The sequence below is a fragment of the Leucoraja erinacea genome, chromosome 25, assembly GCF_028641065.1.
Source record: "Leucoraja erinacea ecotype New England chromosome 25, Leri_hhj_1, whole genome shotgun sequence".
In the NCBI taxonomy this organism is placed as follows: domain Eukaryota; kingdom Metazoa; phylum Chordata; class Chondrichthyes; order Rajiformes; family Rajidae; genus Leucoraja; species Leucoraja erinaceus.
Window position 1 is genome coordinate 20565863 of NC_073401.1, and position 24710 is coordinate 20590572.

The window sequence follows — 24710 nt, forward strand, 5'->3', positions numbered from 1 at the left end:
TCTGACCACATGGGTTTCCTACGAGTGCTCCGGTTTCCTCCCACATTCCAAAGATGTGCAGGTTTGTAGCTAGTTGGCATAGACATGGTGCGCCGAAGGGCTTATTTCCACCCTGTATCTCTACAATAAACAGTTCTCATTTTTCTGATCTAGTTCATCCATCGATGCACTTCCATCCATTCCTGAATTACACTTTGAAGAGACGATGATAAAACGCTTACCATATTTGTAAACGAGGAGGCCTGTGACGGTGATGCTGCATTCAACCGGTGCTGACTGGCTGGTCCAGGTGACCTAATTCGCTGCTGCCTAAAACAGAGAGATTATTAGAGAACTTGGAATAGGTCAGGAATACATAAAGTAGATCAAGTAGATCACTGAATTATAGAACATAGGATTGAAACGTGCATCGTGTTCAAAGTTACCAATTACATCGCACTGCTCCTTCCAAAGCTCTGCAAAAATTTCCTTCAATTTTGTTACCTTCAGAAATTTCTATAGATTTCCCAGAGTTGTAAACAACATACAAAAAAACCCATTTAGCAAAATCTTCAAGTTAACTGTACATTTACTGTAAATAAAAACAGGGCTGGAGTAACTCAGCGGGCAAGCATCATCCCAGACCTGCTGTTACTCCAGTACTGTCTTTTGTAAACCAACATCAGCAGGTCCTCGTTTCTACATTTATTGTAAATACCGCAGCTTTAAAATCCACATATTAAAAGGTCTTCATATTTAAATTGTACAAATTCTGAGTTGGCAAATCACAATAAAGTTGCAGGGCTTTCCAGCATCTGCAGTTCCCTCTTAAACACAATAAAGTTGCAATTGTGCAATTTATAGATTTTTCTCTATTTCTTCAGCACAGCTGCATTCTAACATCCATACCTGACACTATAGCCACCCCTGTTGTGTTCATGATGTATTTTCCCATATCCAGGTTGATAAACATCTCCGCCAGGCATGTGTAGGTCTTGGGCAAAGGGAAGACGTTCCATGGTTCCGTGTCGCATATCCAGTTGAGGTGGACTATTAGCCTATTATTAGGGACAGAATCAGTAGTAGCTGTTGACTCACAACAATTTGTACCCGTTGTGACTTTACCCATTTATCAAATTATTTCCACTTAAAGTCTGTATATCCTTCACAACCTGCACTGCTTTCTGTCGAAGGTTTAAATGTATTACCTTGTTATCCAATAAAATGAATGGAGGGGAGCAATCCATGCGACTTTACAGTCCTGCAGCCCTTCATCGCATCAAATCCACACCAATCAAGCACTACCTATACTAATCCCATTTTATTCTCCCCACCTCCCATCCACTTCCTCCAGATTCTATGACTGAAGTAAACAGAGAGCAAATTGGAAAAGGGCCAATTAACTTGTCAATATGCAAAAACATTACAATGTGGGCAGAAACTTGAGCATCCAAGAAAACAAAATACAGTCACAAGAGAACATGCAAAGATCACGGCAGATTGGATTGAACCCAGATCACTGGAACAGAGGCAACAGTTCTACAAGCTGAGGCTCAACTACACAACTACACAAAAGAGACTGCAAGTGTCTAACCTTTGACAATGATATGGATTTTGAGTGCCTGATGTGTTGACTGTTGCTCATCCCAGCAAGAGTTCTCAAGCTGAAAATTAATCTTTCGCGCTTACTACTCTGTACCCGTTAACCAATCCTCAATCGACACCAGATGGACATAAAATGCTGGAGTAACTCAGCGGGACAGGAAGCATCTCTGGTCAAAATGCAAAGTGAAGCAACAGGACTCGTTTCTCAGTTAGCTTGTTAGTAACTTGTTGCCCAATGTCTAATCTTTGTCACAACTTTTGTCCTTAAGTGGTTCAACTAGTACTTGGAATTAGTCTAAAACTTTTCATCCAGAAGTCACAATTAATACAAAAAAATGACAAACTTCATTTTGTTCCAGAATCAAATTACAAACGAGAAAATACTTCACAAACATCTACCATATTCCAGCAATATATTGAACAATTGAAAACAAGAAGTAATTTTATTTTTGACACAAGATTTCAACCTACCCGTGTAATAGGAGACACATTTTTGGACAATGGCAGTCCTTGGTAGTGATCTTGAATGTGGGTAGAATTTTGGGCATAACCTACAGAGAGAATAATGGGACAAGTTTACCTGGCTGACAGAGGGAAGCTGTAGTGCAAAAAATCTTTACCACAACAACTGAAAATAACTTGTAGATAAAAACTTTTTATCCGTATCTATAAAATGCCTTCAGGCAGCCAAACCACTTTCCAATGAGCAATAGGCATAGATGCCTACAGCTTTCTTCTGTCAGAGCACATTGCTTTTTTGGCAAACTTCACTCCACTTCATATTTGTGCTAAATGATTGACAAATTATGCTCATTTCCAGGCTTGGTTTGCCACCACATCATAACAATTACAAGTGCTTTTAAAAAAAAAAATCACTGAAGTGACTACTTCTCACCTATCAGCAGGTACCTTTAAAAATAAAACTTTTTATTTTATTTAATTGTAGATGTGCTGATTAGAACAGCAGGCAAGTCTTGTTAATTAATTTAAATGCAGCAAATGGGAAGTGATAAGCAATAATAGTAGATTTGGGGAATTTGTATGCTCGAATGGATATATAAAAGTTAAATAAAGCCTACCAAGATTCAGAATACTACTAAAAGGACCTTGTCTATCAGATTGTCATTTTAGTTATGCTGAAGCACAAGCGAGATTCAACCAATCTTACCAGAGACAGATTTTATGCTCACCAATTGGAGACTTGACTCTGAAGAACTCGGATGGAGAAGGCTGCTGGAACGTTGGTATGGGGGATGAATGGCCTTGCTGATTTATGACTGATATATGATGATTCTGGCTGCCAAGCAGGTCACCTAGAATATCTGGGGATGGAGGCCCCATTACAGGGGGTGGTAGGATTTCCTGTACAAAAATGCACAATTTGAACCAAGCAGTTACATCACAAAATGCTTAAAATTAAGCCAAGGCCACAGAAAACAAACATTGAAGCTTCCAAAAGTGAAGAACCAACTTTGGAAGTCAGATCCCAAAAATGTTGTAGCCACAGTGAAAGTTGAGAATTGTTATAACCCAGGCCAAACATACATGCATGTAACTTCCCAAATTTAAGGCAAAGGTTTAGCATTCTGGGCAAAGTTAAAACATGATCGAACTTGGTAGTCAAATTGATTTAAAAACCCATTGAAGTACTGCAAAAAAAAAAAAAAAAAAAAAAAATCAGCAAATTGCTCAGTGGTGCCATGCATTACAAGTGTGAAGAACAAATTCACTTGCCCTTCCACACACCGTTACCACTGATGATACCAGTCAGACATCATCCTGCTTTTGGATATACAACTGTATTTTATCATCAATGAATCATTCTCCTCTCAGCCTACCCCAGCTCAATATTAAGTACTTTGAATACCATGGTTCAAAGTATATTCTGGTCAGATTGCCATTAGCTGCCATAACCTAGGAAACAGTGTAGGAAAGAACTACAGATGTTGGTTTAAATCGAAGGTAGACACAAAATGCTGGACCAGAAACATCACATATTCCTTCTCTCCAGAGATGCAGCCCGTCTTACTTCAGCATTTTGGGTCTACCTAGGAAGCAAAGCAAGGACAGTCAGAACTCAATATGCTGCCCTTCCACCTCACCAAGAAACCAGATTAATGTTAAAAGGTCTCATGGAAAATGAATACAAAAAATGCATAAAGTAAAATCACAATTGATACAACCCAATAGAAGAGGCTCTAAGTATGCACCGAGCAAAAAAAGTCAAAGGAATATTCAACATTGTCCAATTCGGTTGGCAAATACTCCTACGATTTCAAATGCAATTCTTGCAAGTGTTGGATTCAATGAAATTTAAAAAATTGCCCTCTATGATCAAGACATTAGTTGCACTAGTCATGATATGCATTAGCAAGTGAGACAAGTTCCACTTTGGAACAATTAATTCTCAATGTGCACTGATTGTATTGGAATTTATGCAGTCCTATTGTCCGATATGTGGAAGACAGATACTAAAGAGGGGCACCTACAGGCAGGATCTGAAGCAATTAGGAGAGAAAACTCGAATGTGTTTGGTTTAAAGGAACGCGATGTTAAAGGTTTACAAAGTCTTAAGCAAATTCATTGAACACTTATGAAATGTCTTTCTAGAGGACATATTTATAGCATGGCAGCGACTATTAGTCATACAGCATGAAAGTCTTCAGACCATGCTGTCCATGCCAACTTTCAATCCATTCTATTTTATTTTTTTAAATCATTCCCATCCACCTCATTTACATTATAGGGTCAAGTAACCACAGCCAATTAAACTAGCACCCACACATCTTTGGGTACAGAGCAAAAACATTAAGGTCACTTATCCAAATTACGTATAAAATAAAGCTACAATTGTCCCCAACCGTGCAGGGAACAACTAGCAAGAGCAAATTAATAGTAAGCTTTCCGAAGAAATTCACATCTTGAATGAATACATCAGGTGGGCCATAGGAAAACTGCTTCTGTGTAATTTGTTTTCAAAAGTTTCCAAATGAAAAGATTGCATTTCCTGTTGGGTTACTTATGCTCTAGTTAAAAGGATAGATAAGAATGCGTTTGATTAATACATTACATAATGTTGCTCAATTTTTCCAACACAAAGCAAGCATCAGATCAAATACCAAACAAGACCTGTGAGAATGCCAGGTTATGAGACAGACAGGAACTTAATTTAAAAGAGATGACCTAGCCCAAAGTCAGGGCTTGCACATTTTTGGACATTAAACTTTTACATCAATTTACAATAAGTTATTAGTCATTATGCCCATCACTAAGCACTAACTAGAAAATACACAAACCATTATGAAGACAGTGCTCAAGTCTACGACTTGAATCAGCAGTCAAATTTCTACTTACAGTGGGTTTTGACTGTGAAGGCAAGGTTCCACTTGCCTTCATACTGTTAACTAGTTTATTGAAAGCAGTCATATCAGTGTCTTTTTTTTGTATGTGTTTAGGACCAGATGATGCAGTTAAAGTCTGTTCCAGATGTTCCACCATGAAAGGGGTGGCAAGTTTTCTCTCGGATTCCATTTTGAGACCTTTCAGTTCTGCTTCCACCTCTTCGACAGACAAAACCACTCCAGTCTGAGCTGCAAAGCAGAGAACAAAATATGTTTATACTGTATCTGGAAACAACCCATTAATAATTGTAGCAATTTAGACAATCCAGTTACAAACTGGGCAATTGATGCACTTTTTGATGTTCTAACTCAAAGAACTTCAAACATGCACTGATTTTTTGTGATATGCTTGTTTATATGACTAAAATGTGGATATATCAATAAGAGCTTTACGATAAATGAAACATTTTGGTTGGTGAAATGTAGATAGCTACTTGAAACAGTTGTGGGTGCAGGTAAAACCGGAACAAACACCTTTAAGTGTTATTAAATCCCTTTGACAGTAGCTTCATTATTACTGATACTGCCGACTGACAAGCACTAAATTAACTATATGTATCCATGTACAAGACGCTCATGCAATCAAAGAGATGATAACATGGCTAATAGCTACTTACAAACCAGAGTCAGTCAGATAGTATGAAAACAGACCCTTTAGCCTTGTGGCTTGTACCGACCTTCAAACACAAAATTTGTATCCTACCCACATTTCCATCAACTCATATTCTCCAATTTGCCTACATACTAGGGTAGTTTAGAGTGGCTAATTAACCTGCCAAATTTATAAACTACCAAACTGCATGAAGAGTAGTTACTGAAAAAAACAAAAAACTTCAAGACGGCATTAAATAACATAATTCAGTTCAGTGAATATGTAGAAATAAGATACATACAACTCTCCTTTAGTTTCTCCTTGTTGGCGGTGAGACTGGACAGCAGTGGTTTCACGTCCACATTTGCTTTCCGCAGTATTTCTAAAATATCAACCTTTTTATTAATCTCCTTATTATCGTCTCGTGATTGAATGGGAGCAAAATAGTTTCCAAGCTGCGTAACAGGAGTTGGGATCCTCTGCTCCAAACCTGAGCCCAAAAACATGTTAGGTTTAGTAAACATATTCAGAACTTCAACATTAACAGCTTAAAATACAAGTTAGTTTGCTCAATACTATTTGGAGGTACTGCATTGTCAGGTTGAGATAGTCAAGTGTTGGCGTGTGTAGGAGCAAGTTACCCATAAGCACCATTTCTAAACACCAATATTTGTGCAGTCAGGATCAAGCACTACGATCCAGACATCTACAGATAGATGCAGCTTACCATAAGGAAGCCATGCTAATCTATACCACTTTTGTTATGCAATTTGCTGTTGTGCCAAGACATTCTCCCACTATGTAGTTATGAATATGTAGGAAGGAACTACAGATGCTAGTTTAAACCGAAGAGAGACATAAAAAGCAGGAGTAACTCAGCAGGACGGGCAGCATCTCTGGAGAGAAGGAATGGGTGACGTTTTGAGTCGTTTTGGTCTGAAACGTCACCCATTCCTTCTCTCCAGAGATGCTGCCTGTCGTACTGAGTTATTCCAGCTTTTTGTGTGTATCTTCAGTTTAAACCAGCAAGGGGGAAAGTCTCTTCTGACACAAGGTTGCAGACACAGCATTGACTCTCTCTGTGGATCCTGCTGGACCTACTGAGCCTTTCCTGCAATTTGTTGGTTTTGGATTTCCAATTTGTTCTCTTTTTTAAAAATGTTAACATTAATTTATGAGATGCCTTTTCACAAGCTAAACCAAAGCATTTGCAATACTAGTTATTAGTATTTTTGACTGTTGGCTCATTAGAACTGGGTTACTGGATTTATGCCACAGAATTCACAAGTACATAGACACAAAAAGATGGAGTAACTCAGTGGGACTGGCAGCATCTCTGGCGAGTAATGGGTGACTTTTGGGTCGAGATCCTTCTTCAGATGACGAAAGGTCTCGATCCAAAACGTCACCCATTCCCCTCCTCCATAGCTCTGCCCCTCGAATCTTAGCAATATCCTCAATACTCTAATTATATTTCAAGTAATGGGCCTATTTGCTTTGGCTTTGTTACTCAGTTTTAGGCTACTCAAAAGCATTACTCGAATTTCACTCTACTTCATGCATTACCCCAAATTCTATGCTGAAACGTGTGCTGCTTATTCCAATATCATTGATTAAATTTAAATTGATGTTTTACAGTTCTATATTATCCAAGATTTAAAAATAAATCTCAGCTCTATCCTCCAAAGGAATTCATTGTTGAACTGTGTTATTGGAAGAAAACAATCATATTTGCATCGTTTAATATGGAGAGCAAACTAAAACACATCCACAAAAAAAGACACTTGCCAGCAAGTCTCTCGAGTTCTTCATGTGGAGTAGATCGCAGGCTACTTGAACGACTACCTGGTCTACTCAAGTTACTCGAGAACCATTGACTGAACCGGCTGGATGACACAGATCCTTCACCAAGCACTTCTTCAATCATCTAGTTAAAAGAAAAATCTAAATTAATGCCACAAACAGGCCAAATGTAATGAGGAAGTGACATAGAAGAATTTTGAACTTACGTCATTACACAGCCCTTTGGCGCTAAATTTTGAATTTCCCCAACGGTAAATGAGGCTGCTGACTGCATCTCCACCTCGCTGCTTGGTTGCTTTCCATAATAGGGCAAAAAATAAAATCACCCGTCCCCAAATAATCATAACTACACATTAGTGATGGGCATAACAAGTACATAGTTGATATTGGCATTCCTAATTTTTATTCTTGTATTTGTGAATGATATTTCAACAAATCAGTCAAGTACTAAATATTCAGCGTTATCGTTTCCAAGAGATTATTGGAGGGTTCCTGCTTGTCCTATAACATTAGCATGGATGTATTGGTAGCACTTATACAACAGCTGTACAGATTTAACCATCCCAAACAAAGCAACTATCTTGGTCCATTTATTCAAACTTGAAGGTTTGTGAACACTTAGTTTTGACATGCCACAAAAGCTAAAACCAGATTTACCCATCCCCCAAAAAATTGCAAACTTTGATGCAAACATATGGTGTTCACATTTGAATAGTAACAAAAAGTAACTTGAAGCTTCGTTGAGAAACTTCTCCAACCTGCATATGTAAAATTTGCAGAGGTTACATACATTAGTAGATTAATCTTTCAGAAACTTGGACCATAATTACATCAGAGTTCAAATGTTGTAGTCAAGCTCAACAAAGCAAAATGAATTGCTCAAAACCCAAATCATGGACTCTCAATACATGTTAAAAGCATGTATGATTGCTGTACAAACTCAACTAATGATGGTTGGACGATGGACCCAATTTTCCTAACTTAATGAATGTACTTCATCTCTCGTCTCAACATTTTCATAACCAATACATGGATGGCTGGCTACCAATGTCAAACTAAATATTTCAGCAACCACACTATCCAATACTGGCACCAACAACTAGATAGAATTTAAGGCAGTTTTATGAAACCAGCTGATCTCCAACCCAAATTAAAAAAGTTTATTGATATGAAAGTGAACCCTACAGATGCTGCCAACCCAAGTATTTGTAAAATTGTATAATCGTAATTTTTTTCATCAAAATAAAGTTATATTCCAACCTCAATTTACACGCTCTTAGTGTAGTCACATTCACACTACATTCAATTGAATTGACTCTTACTAATGTCTATGGATTCAAAATAAGCATTGTATACAGATCCACCACAGCTTGGTACAGCAACTGCTCTTCCCAATACTGCAAAAAAAAAAGAAAAAAGGGGAGGTGCAAATGCAGACCTGCAATCGTTCATCATGCTCAATGCAGCCTAAACTTAATAAAGCAGCAATTTGGCATTTATAGGTGGGTGTATTAATGCAGACAATTCTTTTCACTTTGCAATAAACTATTCTAACACTCATTACAAATTGTAGCATGGGTAGAAATGAACCACCACCTCAAACTATTTTATATTAACTACCTGACATCTTTGGACAGGTCAGTAGATATTTGACATCAGTATCTATCAATTGGACTTGTTACCACAAGCTAGAGTTTTGTCTGGGCATGAACAATTAACAGAAATATTGTTACAAATAAAAGCAATCTGAAAGCTTAGAAATCAGAACTGAAGGAACAGGTACTCAGATTGAGAATGTTGTGCTGTCAACCTGTAAATGATTTAGATGGAATAGAAAGCCATGACAAGGACAATGGATAACAAGCAGCACCAGATTCAGGAAAAAAATATGGAAATGGATTCACATTTAAACCAAAAGTGGAACTAGAAATGTTAAGGACAGGACACCACTTTTTAAAGTGATTAGAAGTTAAAGCTGGGAAAGTCAAAATTCTTGGAGCAGGTTATTACATACAATAAGATTACTAGATACAGGTACAGAAAATAAAGCCAACACATTGCTGGTCAACTAAATGCAGGGATTACGTCTATAAATGTGGAACTTCCTTTTCCAGTGCTAATAGCGTAAATCAGCAACAACATCTTCCTCTCACCCGTGCTACTGACTACCCTAATGGACGACTCTTGGAGTCAGTGAGGGAGCACCGACTTTCCCAAGCCAGTGCTGGCTAAAATACAGCACAAGCACAGTCTCCATTAAAGTTAATTGCAACTCCCAGAAAAACAATTATTTTTAAATGATTTTAATTGATAGTGCTTTAAGTTTTAAATATTACAAGAAGAAAATTCTTCCAATGTTCTGTGTATAAAAGTTAGTAAAAATTCAGGGCTTCCACACAAATATTAAAGGCTCCAACCATACAATTTTAAGAGGCTGTGTAGAAGGCAGTGCGTCACAAGCTGTTAGAGAAGTTCTGAAAGTGCAGCCAGCTGTTTGTGCCCAGGCAGCATTTATGCAGTGCAGTCTTTTAAGTGCAAGGAGCTGAGATTCCAAGTAAAGACCTCATCCAAATAGGGAGAGGCAGCACAGCAGCAATTTCAAAACAAGATCTGTTCAGTGTATTTTTCCCCACAAGTATGATTTAAAATAGTTATGTTGTTAGCAAAAGGGAGAATTTTGTAAACAGCAATCGTTAAATTTTAAATGCAGAACCTTTGTTAATCACAGGCATTATGAGACAAGGTCAAATGTTTGTATATCTTTAGGTCATGGGGTCAACAATATAATTAATAGCAAAGTAGGAACCATAGGCAAGTATCCTTCTGACCAACAGACCACGTCTAAACAAAATCCTAACAACAAAGTACAATTTCCTTTAAATACCTTGTTACTTAGATCAACAGAAAGCCCAATTTAGTGCTGCATGCACAATTTGCATGGGCTGCAGTATTGCAGACAAATACACCAAAAAATAGAGGGGACAATGTTTTAAAAAACATTAGGGAATCAACTCATGAATGGCTGAAACCAAAACATTGCAAAGACTCAGGTGGCATCTCTGGAAAGAGAAAGGTTTGGGTCTATCAGACCAAGAAATGCGAGTTGTTTCTTTCCACAGATGTTGCTTGACCTGCTGAATGCACTGCCAACATTTGCTGTTTCAGGTTTCCAGCATTTGCGGTTTGTGTTTTTAAATTGCTATGAATGCCTGGAGGATTAAGATTAGTGGAAGATTTTATGAAGTGCACCACCAGCAAACAAGTGAATCATTACCTTCCCTTTGAAAACATAATAATCCAACTACAGCTATTAGCTGTTGGTGGATCATTACACTTTATCCCAACACCAATAGTGCCAACTAACCGATGCTAGTCCGGGTACACTTTTTTCCATGTTGAAGAACTCATTGAAGTCAAAATCTCCCAGAGAGGTTTCTGGCAGGACTGCTTCCTGGGGAACTTCTTGGTCAGCTTCTGATGTAGCAACAGTAGATACCTCTGACGCTTGAACAGCACCATTGCATTCTACACCTAGAAAACAATGAACACTTTTCAGAAGTCTTAGGCCACCCGCTTTACTGCCACAGCGGTTAGCTGCAGTGTTCAGAATCAGCACAACTTAATTTAATTGAAGTTAGTGTTACTAGTTCATAAATTCATAAGTTATAGGAGCAGAATTAGGCCATTCAATTCATCAAGTCTATTCCGCCATTCAATCATGGTTGATTTACCTTTCCCTCTCAATCCCATTCTCTTGCTTTCTCCCCAGACTGACACTTACTAATCAAGAATCAGACAATTTTACAATACCGTATCCACTTTTAAAAAGCCACAACCCATTCTTGATCCTTCAACAGGTATAAATAATCTGCTTTCTTGGACAGATCTGTTGCTAGAATATGGACACAGTTTGAAGCCGCTCGTTCTATGACGACTGCTCTTGGATAAACTAGATTTTTCCTTCATCATTTAATTTCCCCGTTGTGTTTCAAATCGTTTCTATCTTTTAAGTAGATATTTGGTTGCTCTTTCAAGAGGCACATTGGAAAATGCTTTGAACAGCTTCAACAAAAAGAAGTTTATATGAAGGGAGAGGATTCTGAACAGAAATTGTTAATTGTTGGTCTGAGGATACAGACGAGATCCTGCTTGAGTTAGTTTACTGGTCCATATTCAAGGACTCCGGCTAACCTAAATGAAGAAGCCACTGCCGTCAGATTTCATCAGTATGTGTGCAGAGGACTGTGTGCCAAAGTCAATCGTGGTGTTTAACAAGGGAAACTAAGGATGAACAGCAAGGTCCATTCCTGGGTGATGTTCAGGTTTGCGGGCGATCAAGCAGGACTATCCAAACCTGCAGAAAAAAATCTGGGTACGACCTTCACAAAGCCTTCAGGGATGCCAAGGGAATTCTTGACCAAGCTAGTGTCCCAGAATAATGCCACAGACCCGTTGATTGGGGCAAGGGTTGTATGCTTAAATGGGCAACAAAGTAGTGAGACAGTTTTGCTGGAAACAACCCATCCTGCCCCAATCACTTGGATTGACTTTGGCAGACAGTCCTCTGCACACTTGCTGCTACCTGCTGGAGTGCCAGGCAATTAGTGGTTCTAGGTTCTCTGCAAACTGTCTGAGCAATATGACCAACCTCTTAAAGCATTCATGACAGTGAATACCAGAGTCACTGGGTGGTGGTCATTAAGGCATACAACCTTTATTTTTCTTTGGCACTGGGATTTAAAAAAAAAAGTCGTGTGCCTTAATGACTACCACCCAGTGACTCTGGTATTCATGATCATAAGTGCTTCAAGAGGTTAATATTGCTCAAAACCAGATTGCAGAGAACCTAAAACCACTAATCGCATGGTACAGTAGCAGGCACATGGATGTCATCTATCAATCCCTTCATTTAGCCCTGGAACATTTGGATAACAAACACACCTATACAAGACTCCTATTTATTGATTGTAGTCACCTTCCACACAAGTCCATCAAACTCATGGACGGAGTCAGCAACCCTCTCTGCAGCTAGACTTTGCAATACAGCAACACCACAAGAACACAGGTCCTTCGGCCCAACTTGTCCATGCCGATCATGTCCCATTCGAGCTAGTCCCATTAGCTTATACCCCTTCAAATCTTTCCTATCCATGCACCTGACCAAGTGTATTTTACATGCTGCTACAGTACTTGGAACTAACATACATTTATCATTATCTGTGATTTAATTCTGCACAACTCTCAATGAAAACATCACTTACCTTCTTTAAGGGTTTCCGATCGCTTCCTCCATCTCTTTGGCCGTCTTGGATCCTCTAATAGTACTTTGTCATCAAAGCCCGTCAGCTCTATAGTTTCTGACTGACTAGTAGGGCCAGCAGAGAACCATTCTGGCTCCTCTTCAGTGTAAGAATCATATCTCCTTCTCTCACCAAAAATACGTTTGCCATCACCATACTCCCTCTGCAGAAAAGGGAGACAACACGTTTAAGAACCAGACGGTTCCCCCAACATCCCCAAGTTATGTGCTTGGTATATGATCAAAGATAGAAGATCAAATGAAAAACTTAAATATGCAAAATTTAAAGCTTCACTCCCCAATGTGTATTTATCATTACAACAGGATGTTCATAGAAACATAGAAAATAGGTGCAGGAGTAGGCTATTCGGCCCTTCGAGCCTGCACCGCCATTCAATATGATCATGGCTGATCATCCAACTCAGTATCCTGTTCTTTGGGTGTTAGAACTTCCAGAAACAAGTTTGAATGAATTGCAATCTTTAAAGCAAAACATGTATTGCTTTCGAGTATGCGCATCAAATACCCTAGAATGATGACAAACTGACATCTTAATTGTTCAGATCAGTAGTTGTAAATGTAGTCATATGGCTGCTACCAAAAATAATGCAATGTTATTAAATTTAACACTGTGGTAAGTTGCCAGAGTCAAAGATGCCGTTAAGTGCAATATCATCAGGTTAAAGAATGTTGCCGTTTAACTCCTCAGCACAGCAACCACTGATTAAGTTAACTTTCAGAGGGGTCAAATAGCAATTTTTCCCTTGTATCCACCCAACCAAAAACATTCCACACCCTCATCCAGTGCCCACATGTCCTCACCAAACTACTACTGCAATGTTCTGAGTGTAGCCAATTGGATTTTGGGACTGATGGTCTCACTTAGAAAGACATTAAAAAACTCAAACTGTGCGGGGAATCCTCAAACTGTGCTGGGAATCTGGAGTAAATCTTACCCTAAAACGTTTTTCCTTGTAGTCGCGTTCCCTGCCTTCTCTGGGATCTCTGTCACGCAAGTCTTTTTCTCTGCCATCCCGATCAAAGGTCCGTGATGTAATTATTCGCCCGCTGCCAATTCTACGTTGGCACCCCAACCCACGAACAGTTTCATTCTCTTTATTTTCCAATGGGCTTCCAGATCGTCGACTATTGGATGGATTGGTTACATGACAGCCACCACCAAAGCTTCGGCGCTGAGGACTGAGTACAACATAAATATCTTCTTCCTTTATTCTCTCTCGTGGATCTAGAATAAGAAGACATTTGATTAAATAGCTATTAAGGTGCAGGTTTCATCCCATACATTCAATACCAAATTCCAGCTTTATGTTAGATCACCTGTGGCTAAGCCACATTCCATGTCCAATACTAGATATGGATCTCCTCAATAATATTGAAGGCCTCTTAATGCTTGACCTTCATTCAATGTCAACAAAATCAGGACCCTATCTCTATCATAACAGCAAAAGACTGCAGATAACAAGTACCAAACATGGAAAATCACACCATTTAAGTGTAATTGTATTTATATATCCTGTTTCCAATTGCAAGTCAGCTTTGACGCTATTCAGTCATTTAATGATATTCTTTCCGATTCTCTCCCTCCTCCGCTAGACATTTTCGAAGTTTCAATGAGTACATTCAATAAATTATCAAATATAGGTCTGCTTGACTTGACTACTCAAGCCATCAGCTCAAAAATCAGTACAACTAACTTAACTACATCTTATGGTAGGTGTACAAATGCACAACACTGCAGGTCTTAACCAAGCATAATAGTCATTCCTTGAGCTTCGAGGGCTTAGCAACAACCACAATTAACCTCACTGAAGCTCTTGACCAACCAGGAAGGACTGTAAAACACCCTCCTCCTCAGACTTACGTTTGCTTCATGGTGGCATGCAAGCAAGCTGATATTATGCAGACTTACTTAAATGTTTTGTCATTTAGACTCTACAGTAATCTTTCTAGTTACAATAAACTCAAGCACTCAGTCACGCAGCCAGACCTCCATATCAACTTGTTTTGTTCATCTATACTAATCTTACTTGACTACGTAAGGGCATCCTTCTATTCAAATGCCTGTCTGAATGCCTCTGAAACATACCAATTATATCCAATTCCACTTCTGGCAGCATGTTCTATCATTGAAAAAAACATAGCACCAAAATCCTTTTAAAGCTCCTGATCATTTTAAACTTATGCCCTTGAATTTGATGTCCATTACATCAGAAAAATGATTTGACCATTTACCCTATATTTCTCAGTCTTACACTTCTCTCAGGTCACCCTTCAGTCTCTAAGAAGGAACTGCAGATGCTGGAAAATCTAAGGTATACAAAAATGCTGGAGAAACTCAGCGGGTGCAGCAGCATCTATGGAGCGAAGGAAATGGGCAACGTTTCGGCCCGAAACATTGCCCATTTCCTTCGCTCCATAGATGCTGCGGCACCCGCTGAGTTTCTCCAGCATTTTTGTGTACCTTCACCCTTCAGTCTCATTGGCTTCAGGAAAAACAACCCCAGCTTATCCAATTTCTCCACTCAACTGAAGTCCACTAGGATGTTGTCTGGATCGGAGAACCTCTGCACTCTTCCCACAAGTGAGAGAAGGTGAGTTCAGGGTCAACATGTTCCCATTGTAGTGAAGTGTAAGGCTGGCAGGAAACCCTTGATGACGAGGCATATTGAAAGTCTGGTTAGTGAAAAAGCTCACGCGAGGTGAATGCAGCTGGGATCAAATTAATCCTTTGAGTCTTGGAGTTGCAGGAGTACACTTAAAAGTCTCGCCACAATCCTGCATGGTGGTTTGACCCAGAGGTTAAGGATATAGGATCAGACACGTTGCCTAAATGGATCCAAAATCAGCTTGGTGATAGGAGGTATTGGGTGGCTCTTCTGATTGGAAGTATGGAACATGTAGTTACTGGGGGATTGGTATAAAAATGACTTGCATGAGAATATATGTGATCAGATTCCTAGGTTCGTAGACAAAATTAAAATCGGTGCAGATAGCAAAGATTGAGGCTCAGGAATACCAAGTAACATAGATCAGTTGGCATGTTGGGTCGAGCAGTGGAAGATGGAATTTAATTCGGGCAATGGAGAGATTCACTAAATTCAAGTTTAAGATGAATTAAAAAAAATCTTGGGGGCATCTTTTTCAAGAGGGTGGTGGTTATCTGGAATAGGCTGCCAGAAGTGGAAGTAGGTACGATTACAACATATATAAAAAGGCATTTAAACAGGCATTTGGATAGGAAAGAGACATATTAGGCCCAAAGTAGAATTACATAGTTAGACAGTGGTCAGCATAGGCGAGTTTGTCTGGAGGGCATATTTATGCAATACAGGTTTGACTACCACAAATTGGACTACAGAACAATTTTGACCCCCTGAACTTACACACTTAGACCTAGACAACTTCGACACTCAAATTTACTAGGAAAATACCTGCAACATCTTCATAAAGTCCTCCTATTGCATTAAGCAATAGAATCTGTGTTTTGTCAGTGCTGTTTAGATTCCTGCAATTAATACAATATACAAAATACCACCTCAGAAACAAGAATCAAGAAAATACTGTGAAGACTCCAGCATTGGAACAAATCAATAAATGTTTCACATCACAGACCTTTATTTTAGTACTTCAGAAATTGATATTGCCACTTACAAAGGGGCAATTTAATACTCATTTGTACAAAATGTTAGCCTCAGCCCTTTTATTAGCCAAGTGAACAGCAGTTGAACAATTTCAGCAACCCTCTGCTTTTCCTTACAAAAGAACATTGTCATGAGTTGAGGCAGAGCCAGGTTGCCCCTCAAGGATTGGATAAATACTCAGTACAAGTCAAAGGAAGATAAGTGGAATTTATCTTTGGTTGCATAAATGTGATCACAAATGCAAGGATTAAAGATTTCTAGTTTGCTGGTTGCCCCGAGTACAAGACAAAACACTTTACAGCCTTGAAATCTGTTTAAACCATTTCTAGGCAAACAGTAGCCAATAAAGCCTGACTGATGACAATGCAGTTTAAATATACAATCCCTGATGTTGGATAGACAGATATTTAAACAAAAACTTAAAACTTTACCTCAGAAAGGCAGCACTGAAAAACACTCTGCATCATTAATTTAAAAACTAACAGGCATTTCTGTATAAGGTTGTTTCTCACTCATCTAATTTAACCAAATAAACCAAACCAAAGGCTAAGTTAATGGGCATAACTCATACACCTTAAAACAGAAGTGAACTGTGCTTCCATTCGACAGAGCACATCCTTCACTCTTTGCAAGGCATCTCACCGACATGCAATTCCTCAACTCTCATGCATAGTAATGACAGACAAACTCAAGTTCCCAATTTCCTCGAAATTTAGGATATGTTAAATTGTTAAATCAATACTCAGGGCATTTCAATGTGGGGTGGGGAAGAGATTTGATATTTTGATTCAGAATCACTATAAAGTTATGATGGACCATTCTGTATTGCTCAAAATTCAGTTGCAAAACACCAAATTACAATTTAGGTTTAAGTTTACTGCTGGGCATTTAAAATGACCTCTTGCAACATCTGACATTTAAAGCTGCCAGCATCCTATGTACCAATTCCACAAAAATGCATAATGCTTCCTTCATAAAAAGTATGAAACATACTTGCTCCATGTCAAAAATCGCAACAGTAAGCAAAGCCCCAATTTGGAGAAATTTGTTAACATTGTAATGCTGGATAAACATCCTGCTCCACAATATCAGAGGGAAGAGGGTAAAAAATAAAATAAAATGCAGGTGCAAATTACACAAGTGTATGGTAATCCATCTTGGAGAATGACATTGCTTTGATTCTGTAGTTTCCGTATGGTTATATTTACAATGTGTTTGGCAAGCAGATAAAAGGAATGTAAGGGGTCCCAGGGTTATGTTTCTGAAATCTATTCATTAACTTTTTGCTGCATGTTGAAAATGCACAATTTCTTCCAAAATAGTCTTAAGCCTTCAGGAGTGATTTGCAAGTAGACTGGAGAAGTTCAGTTTGTCTGACTGCAGTCTAGCTGGAGTGATGGGGAACATCAATCTGCCAATCAGCAAGAAAACTAATTGGCAGTTTAATAAAAGTCCACTGATGAGAAGTGGCTCAGTGTTTATGATGTTAGGAGAAAGTGTCGGATTTTTCTACGGGTTATCTTTCCTGCTGCAACAATTTATGTACCATACTGAAAAGGCAAAGTCCGGGAGAATTTGCATGGTCAGATTTTAGAAAGGTAGGTCTTCTTTAACTCGTGGATCTCCTGTACCGCAGACTAACAACAATAAGTCTAAACGCAGCTATGACAGATACCTGGGAATGTTTTGGTATGTCCCAACCCAACTACTTAACTTAAGCATGGGTGCTACTGGCCAACTTTGACAACCATACCAGATATTTGCCAATGTTACTGAAGAAATTGCTGTTTTAAATGCATATCCTAGCTGAACTAAACACGACTACTTACAATTACATGACATTGTTGTCCTGAAAATGGGGGGGGGGGAAGAGACTATGTATAAATACTACTGTAATTTCTACATGGTAAAACCAAAATTTATAAAAATGGCCTTTACTAAAATTGGATCCAACAGAACAGAATTTTGGAAGCAATTGCCCATTGAATACTAATGATAGATAATCAATTTCTTCCCCCATATCACAGTTATTTTCCAAGTAGCTGCCTCAGGAATGGATGCGGAGCCAGAATTTACAGTCTGCATCACTAGACCATGCAGTGACACAGTGCCCTCCATAATGTTTATTAAAATCTAACAATGTGCACTTTAACCACATGTGATTTTTTTTCTATTACAAATCTCAAATTGTGGAGTACAGAGGCAAATAAATAAATGATGGGTCTTTGTCCCAAACATTATGGAGGGCATTGTAACTGGGAAAATAAGTTTTGTTTCATACTTATGCAGCTTTAGTTCTGAAAAACATTTGTCAATTACTTCAATTTTAACAGTCCTGTCTTTTACACCCAGCAAAGCTTATTTCCAGCTCAAATGACACAGCATGCTAAGATGAGATCACCGTCACACTTCTGGAAACAGCTGTTGCATTGCAAGCATGCTGCTTGACTGCACAAGGAGACAGACTCAATGTAATTTGCACTAGCAATTTTCTTAGATGCAGCTTTTGCTCCAAGAAAATCTATCAGTGCACGGCTTACTTCCACTGCAGTTTTGTACGTTCTGATGTGGATAATGAGGGACCCCAAATTCCCACAGATGATGGCCTGTTTGGGAGGCAGGACACTCCTACCACAAGTACATGCAGCCCACTCCATGGATTCAAAGGCTTGAAGAAGTCACAGGCCATGTATACAGGCGGGTGTTCCTTATTCCATGCACTAGTCATATTTTGTCCATTGTGGCTCCATGTTATGTTTACAATGGATTGAGGAAGCAGCTCTATGGTAACAACCAAGGTTAACCTTGGTAATGGTGGTTCCTGCAGCAGATACGCCCCTCTGTACTTAATTGGGGTCATCTCCTTTGCTGATGTTCACAAATACCATGATCCTATGCAATATAATTTTCTTTCCCGATGCGACAGGTGACAACTTGGTTGCCAAAAGATGCGAAAGCTCTGAAGGACCCCATCAAGCTAGCGCTTCTCAGGCAGCTCCTCACAAATCAGCATCTACTTCAATTTTTCCATTTCCACTTCGATCCGATGTGCTTTTTTTTTTTTTTTTTTTTTAAATAAACAGCTCATTAGTCCTTCACAGCTTCTGAAGTACTCGTACCAGCATCCTGAACTTACGGGTTGCCAGGAGGTCTGCCATAAAAGGCACCCAGAACCCTTGTTTTTTTTTCCAGAAAAGAACAGTGATAAGAATGACCAAGATGCAGAGGAGCCTATTAACTGTAAACATAGGCATTCCTAAAATGGAAGATCCTTTCACCTTAAGGAGAAGTGGAACAGCTTTATACTAGCAAAGGCAAAGTGCCAGTAAACAAAAAAAAGAACAAATAATGGACAGTACAAAAGGCCAGTAATTTGCCTATAGCCATGGCATGTACAGGTTCTTCAGCACCACAAAATCCATTAAGAACACCCAAAGCCCAGTCCACTGATAAGAAACAAAGGCAGTCAACAACTGCTGGAAGCAACACCTCAGACTTCAGTGACTGGAATATTTGAACCCTTCAATTATTCCCACATCTGGCTGTCTTTAAGAAAAGGTTGAGAAAAAGGCTGCCTTTATGCCTTTCTTTAAGAAAAAAAACAATTCATTAGTTCTTCAGAGATTCTGAAGTACTCATACCAAGAACCACGCAAGCTAGGTTCAACACCGTCACGATTAGAATTGGTACAATTAGCTACAAGCGCATTACTGTCCGAGTTGGGTGCTCGGAACCAGAGTGCATTACAGGACAATAATCGCCAAAGCACACAACTGACTGGGCCAAATATTTTTTTTTTGCTTTGCGTTCCTGTGTATAAAACAAGGGTCAACATGCAAGATTCATTACTCAGCCAACCTGATCATATAGTCAAGATGTTATCAAGTTGACCCAAGTGAAATAAGCATAAAATTGCAAATAGATTCGAAATTAACAGATTGCTTTCTACCACTCACCTGCAATTCTGCGCTTCAGAACTGCTCTCTCCAGGTCTGAAGCATTGTCTTTCTTAGTTCCATCCAATGGTGAACTTCTGCCAGAAGTGGGATACAAGGATGCATGCCACTTTTCAGGGTCCCAGATGCCTTCACTAGGGAAATACCAGGTGAGCAATTATACAGTTCATTGGAACACGACTGAAAATAGACTGGATATACAGCATGCTAAGCAAATTTTAAAAAGTGACATTGACTTTTGTTTCAATTCTGCTGGTACATTGAAACTGTTGACCATTGAAACAAACTAGTCTCAAATGAGTATTCATTGCTTTGAACAATGACAAGTTGCAGATAATTCTGGAAGATAAAAAACCCTTTTCACATTCACCCCGTTAATAGCCTTCAGGGCCATATATTTCAATTGGGTTCACTTACTCTGGACTCGGCAGAACGAAAAATTGCAGACTAGGCTTGCAAGGTACCACTGTAGAAAACCTTCGTAGAATTACTTCCAAAATATTAACATTCTTACTCAAGGCCAATACTGTACTATCCTTGGCAAAGCCCAGAAGCAAAACATAACTATGTACTGTCTATCCAATTTCCCCTCACAAAATACTGACATTGTTAGTTTTGTTTATTGTACCAACATGTTAACCTTTTGTACAAGGACATGGATCTTTCTGCATCCAAGTTGTGAAAACTTACTTCGATTATCCATTTTAATTGGAAAAAATATATGATGTCACATTTCCACCACTAATACTTCTGTCACACCCACTTGCTTAACTCGCATCATAACCTTCATTTTTTCACAATTTGCTTCATTAGCTGGCTTGCTATTATCTTCTATTTTGACAGCAACTTGATTGACCGTGAAGCCAATTAAAAAAATATTCAAAGTTCTAGCTTGATTCTACAATTTAATGTACCCAAATGAATACAGTTGAAAACAGAGTATTCATAACTAATGGTAGTTTTGGGAATAGGTAAATTCATGTCAAGGTTTAGAAATTTGCCCTTGGTTTGGTACGCCAATGTCTAAATGGAGTACAGAACATGTGCCTGTTTAAATGACTCCCAAGGTGAACCTGCTGCCATTCATCATCAGCATGTTCCAGGTACCTACCAGTTGGTGCAAAAAAAAAAAAAAAAAAAAAAAAAAAAAAAAAATTGCCTTGCAAATCTCCGTTAAATTTTCTTTCTCTCAGCTTAAATTTATTTGCTCTAGTATTTGGCATTCCACCATAAAAGCGCCAATCTACCTTCCCTATCTACGCCCATTATGAAGTTTTTACCATGCATCTGTAGAAATTGTTGAAAAGGTCAAAATATAACTCACACCTGCATTTCTCAATTAAAGTTGAACCGCGACTCATTTTAGACAAGAAACTTTGAGCAACCTTACCTGTCATACTTTTCCAGAAGACATGCGGGTCTCTGCTTTGCATATGGGTACTCTTTGATTTCTAGCAGCTTTTCCTGGACAAAAAGGAGCAAAAGTCAATTTTCTGTCCGTTTTAAACATATTGGCAAACTAACTAAAATGTGTTGCATCTCTTCAATTTGATCATACGGAAGCGTTAGCAAGACAGCACATTTCATTGTTCAACTAGGATAGGTATATTAGAAAGAAGTATACACTGTTTTGTGAAGATTAAAACCATCGTGTTAGCCTCGTCTTCCCAAAAAGAAACCAATGTATGACAATGCCAGCGTGTATTTGATAACTGCAATAAAGCGACCCAAGATCTGGGCGTCTCGGCCCATTCTCACTGTCGATACTAATAGAGAGCAACCTTTTGGAAACACATCTTCTGGTAAAGGACATACTTGTGCAGTTTGATTGAGAGTTCCAGGATTCAAACCAAGTGGCACGCCTATGACATTGGTCAGAGTTGTGGAGGAAACAGATTTGGATGCCCCCGTGTATTTGCATCACTCATAAGTCTCGGTAATAACACGTCAAATGATGTTATTGCAATTTGAGCACAGAAAAATTTGTTTTCTATGATCAAGACCTCAAATAGGAAAAGCAAAACAATCCATCAAGTATTTATGTCAAGACGTGATTGCAACTACTTCAGTTTCATCTTTGACATATCTTCAGCCTAATGTTAGTTACAGTCTATTAATATGCAGTCTTCTATAATGCTAGAGTCTCCCAAGAGTCCAGTTTTCTCTTGCATGGATGAAATGAAATGAAATCTTTATTGTCATTTTCCCGAGTACTCACATACCCAGAGGAAACAAGAAAACGTTGCTCAACCAGTGTCCATTCAGTGTGCAGTAAAAAATAAATAGAAATAAAAATACATACATCATGAACAAATTAAACACTCTCTCTACTAAACATCAACAGGCGTCCCGATCGGCAGCGGCACGACAGTGGCTCTGCTGCAGTGTGTCCAGGTTGATGGTTGGTGCGCGATACTTTGGCAGGGGGCAAAGTCCGTTTATCAGTCTTATAGCCCGAGGAGCATCCTGCTGGTTTTGCAGCTAATGCTCCTGTACCTCTTCCCAGATGGCAAGATGGAGAATATGTGATGCGATGGGTGGTAGGGGTCTTTGATGATGGAGATGGCTCTGCTGATACATCTCTTCCTGTATATGTCCAGCAGGAAAGGGAGTGGAGCACCAATAATCCTGCTGGCGGTCTTCACAATGTGAAAATTGACATGGGAAGCACCGACAAAAGAGACAAGGCATCAGACACAAGGGGTTTGGAGGACAGAAGTTAGTAATTATGCACTTGTAGGATTTAATCTTCAACTCTGTAGTGCTCAATTTGCTGGTAAAGTTTAACAGTTAAACCTTGGAACCATTTGGCAGTGAAAGTGGCTACACCGAATTGGCTTCAAGTGCAGTGAACAGTCACAGTATTGGTGGGTGGGGAAGCATCATCATTTTTAGTGTAGCCAAATCAAAATAAGAGGCTTTATTTATAGTTCTCATATTTAACATTTGTGTCATTTCAAATTTTATCTTGAACGTAACTGAAGTTAGATTTGCATTTGAATTTTCAAAAATGTGTTCTGCGAATCTGCGTGATGGGCAAGATGGACTTTGTTGAGGTTGAACAGCCCAGCAACTTCCTTTTTGATGAAAACAATTCCTAATTAATTGGATTATGGAAAATTAAGTTCATATTTCTTCAGAGGCAGTACTCCAAAAGTAATTTCAAAATACACTGAATGTACTAAAGGGGTTAAAATGGTGGATGCCTTGGGATTGATATTATCAGCAGAAGGCAATTGATCCACCCATTTGGGGTGGGGTGGGATGGCATAAGGTCACTGAACAGAATGAAAATTGGCTTGGAAATCAACAAATAATCATTTAAAATAAAGACAGGCTCTCAAATTGAAAGGATAGGTTTCAGCACCTTCAGGGTGCATTATCACACAACTATCGTCAATATTTATACACAAGATTCAGACAAGATTAAAAGCTAGTGGCATTTTAAGCAGTATAGCAGCAGCTGAAATGGACTCAGTAAATCAGTGAACTGCAAAGCATAGCTCACCACTTTCCAAATGATAAAAAGCCCGAGGCAATGGAGCTTCTAAGATTTTGCAGCTAATGCACAAAATGTCAAACAGGTACAGAAAAAGGTTCAAATAATTTTTACATTACAGCCAAGGACAGAATTATAGGGCGACAGATGTTAGGCTGCAGATCAAACAGCTTATTAGACTAGATCTAGAAAACTGAAGTGCTGAACTGCACGCAGCTTTCATGTATTGGGCTTGTGGCAAAACAATTAACTACTGGGTTAAATTACAATAATTACAGAAAATAGTGTTATATCCCCATTATTTAGAGATGATTTAATTAAACATCAGAAAATACAAGAATAGAGCATTTTTAGTGGTTGGGAACATTTAGATTGGAAGGGGAAATTTTGATCAATATTTACAATCCCAAGTGTGATAGAAATTTGGATCTTCTGCAAATGGAAACTTGTTTAACCATGAAAGTGGTAGACTATTTAATTAGAAATGCAGAACTAGAACAGCACAGGAACAGGACTTTCAACCAACAATATCTACACTGAGAATGCCAAACTAAACCAATCTTCCCCACTTGCAAATGATCCATGTACATCTTCACTGGACATCAACATTTCTATCTAAAAGCCACCAGCACTTGCAAGCACCCAGAGTGCAAAACAAGTTGCCCCTTTCACTTTAAAACTATGCTTTCTAGCTTTTGAAAACTGATCCTTGGAAAAAAGGTTCGAATGGCTCCCCTATCTATGCCTCATTTTTACGTACCATCGGGTCCACCTTAACCTCCAATGTTCCAGAGAAAACAGTCCAAGCTTGTCCAACCTCGCCTTACAGCCAATATCTCCAATTTAGTCAGAATTGTTGTAAACCCCTGTACCCTCTCCAAAATCTACACATCCTTCCTGTAACAGGACGACCA

The 24710-nt window shown here is 38.9% G+C and overlaps 1 protein-coding gene across 2 annotated transcripts in view; it reads right to left on the reverse strand.

The window, feature by feature from the left end:
- Positions 1-24710, reverse strand: part of eif4enif1 (eukaryotic translation initiation factor 4E nuclear import factor 1) — a 41758-nt gene that overhangs the window by 8770 nt on the left and 8278 nt on the right. Inside the window, exons 3-14 of one of the 2 annotated variants that reach the window (XM_055655971.1) lie at positions 21688-21761; positions 20298-20431; positions 13636-13925; positions 12642-12843; positions 10745-10911; positions 7366-7504; positions 5879-6067; positions 4939-5174; positions 2775-2946; positions 2056-2135; positions 889-1037; positions 222-309 (exon numbers count right to left, since the gene is read on the reverse strand). In XM_055655971.1, the coding sequence (XP_055511946.1) occupies positions 222-309; positions 889-1037; positions 2056-2135; positions 2775-2946; positions 4939-5174; positions 5879-6067; positions 7366-7504; positions 10745-10911; positions 12642-12843; positions 13636-13925; positions 20298-20431; positions 21688-21761 (1920 nt within the window). The remainder of the gene's footprint in view (positions 1-221; positions 310-888; positions 1038-2055; positions 2136-2774; positions 2947-4938; positions 5175-5878; positions 6068-7365; positions 7505-10744; positions 10912-12641; positions 12844-13635; positions 13926-20297; positions 20432-21687; positions 21762-24710) is intronic. The other variant, XM_055655972.1, reaches the window with a different exon arrangement.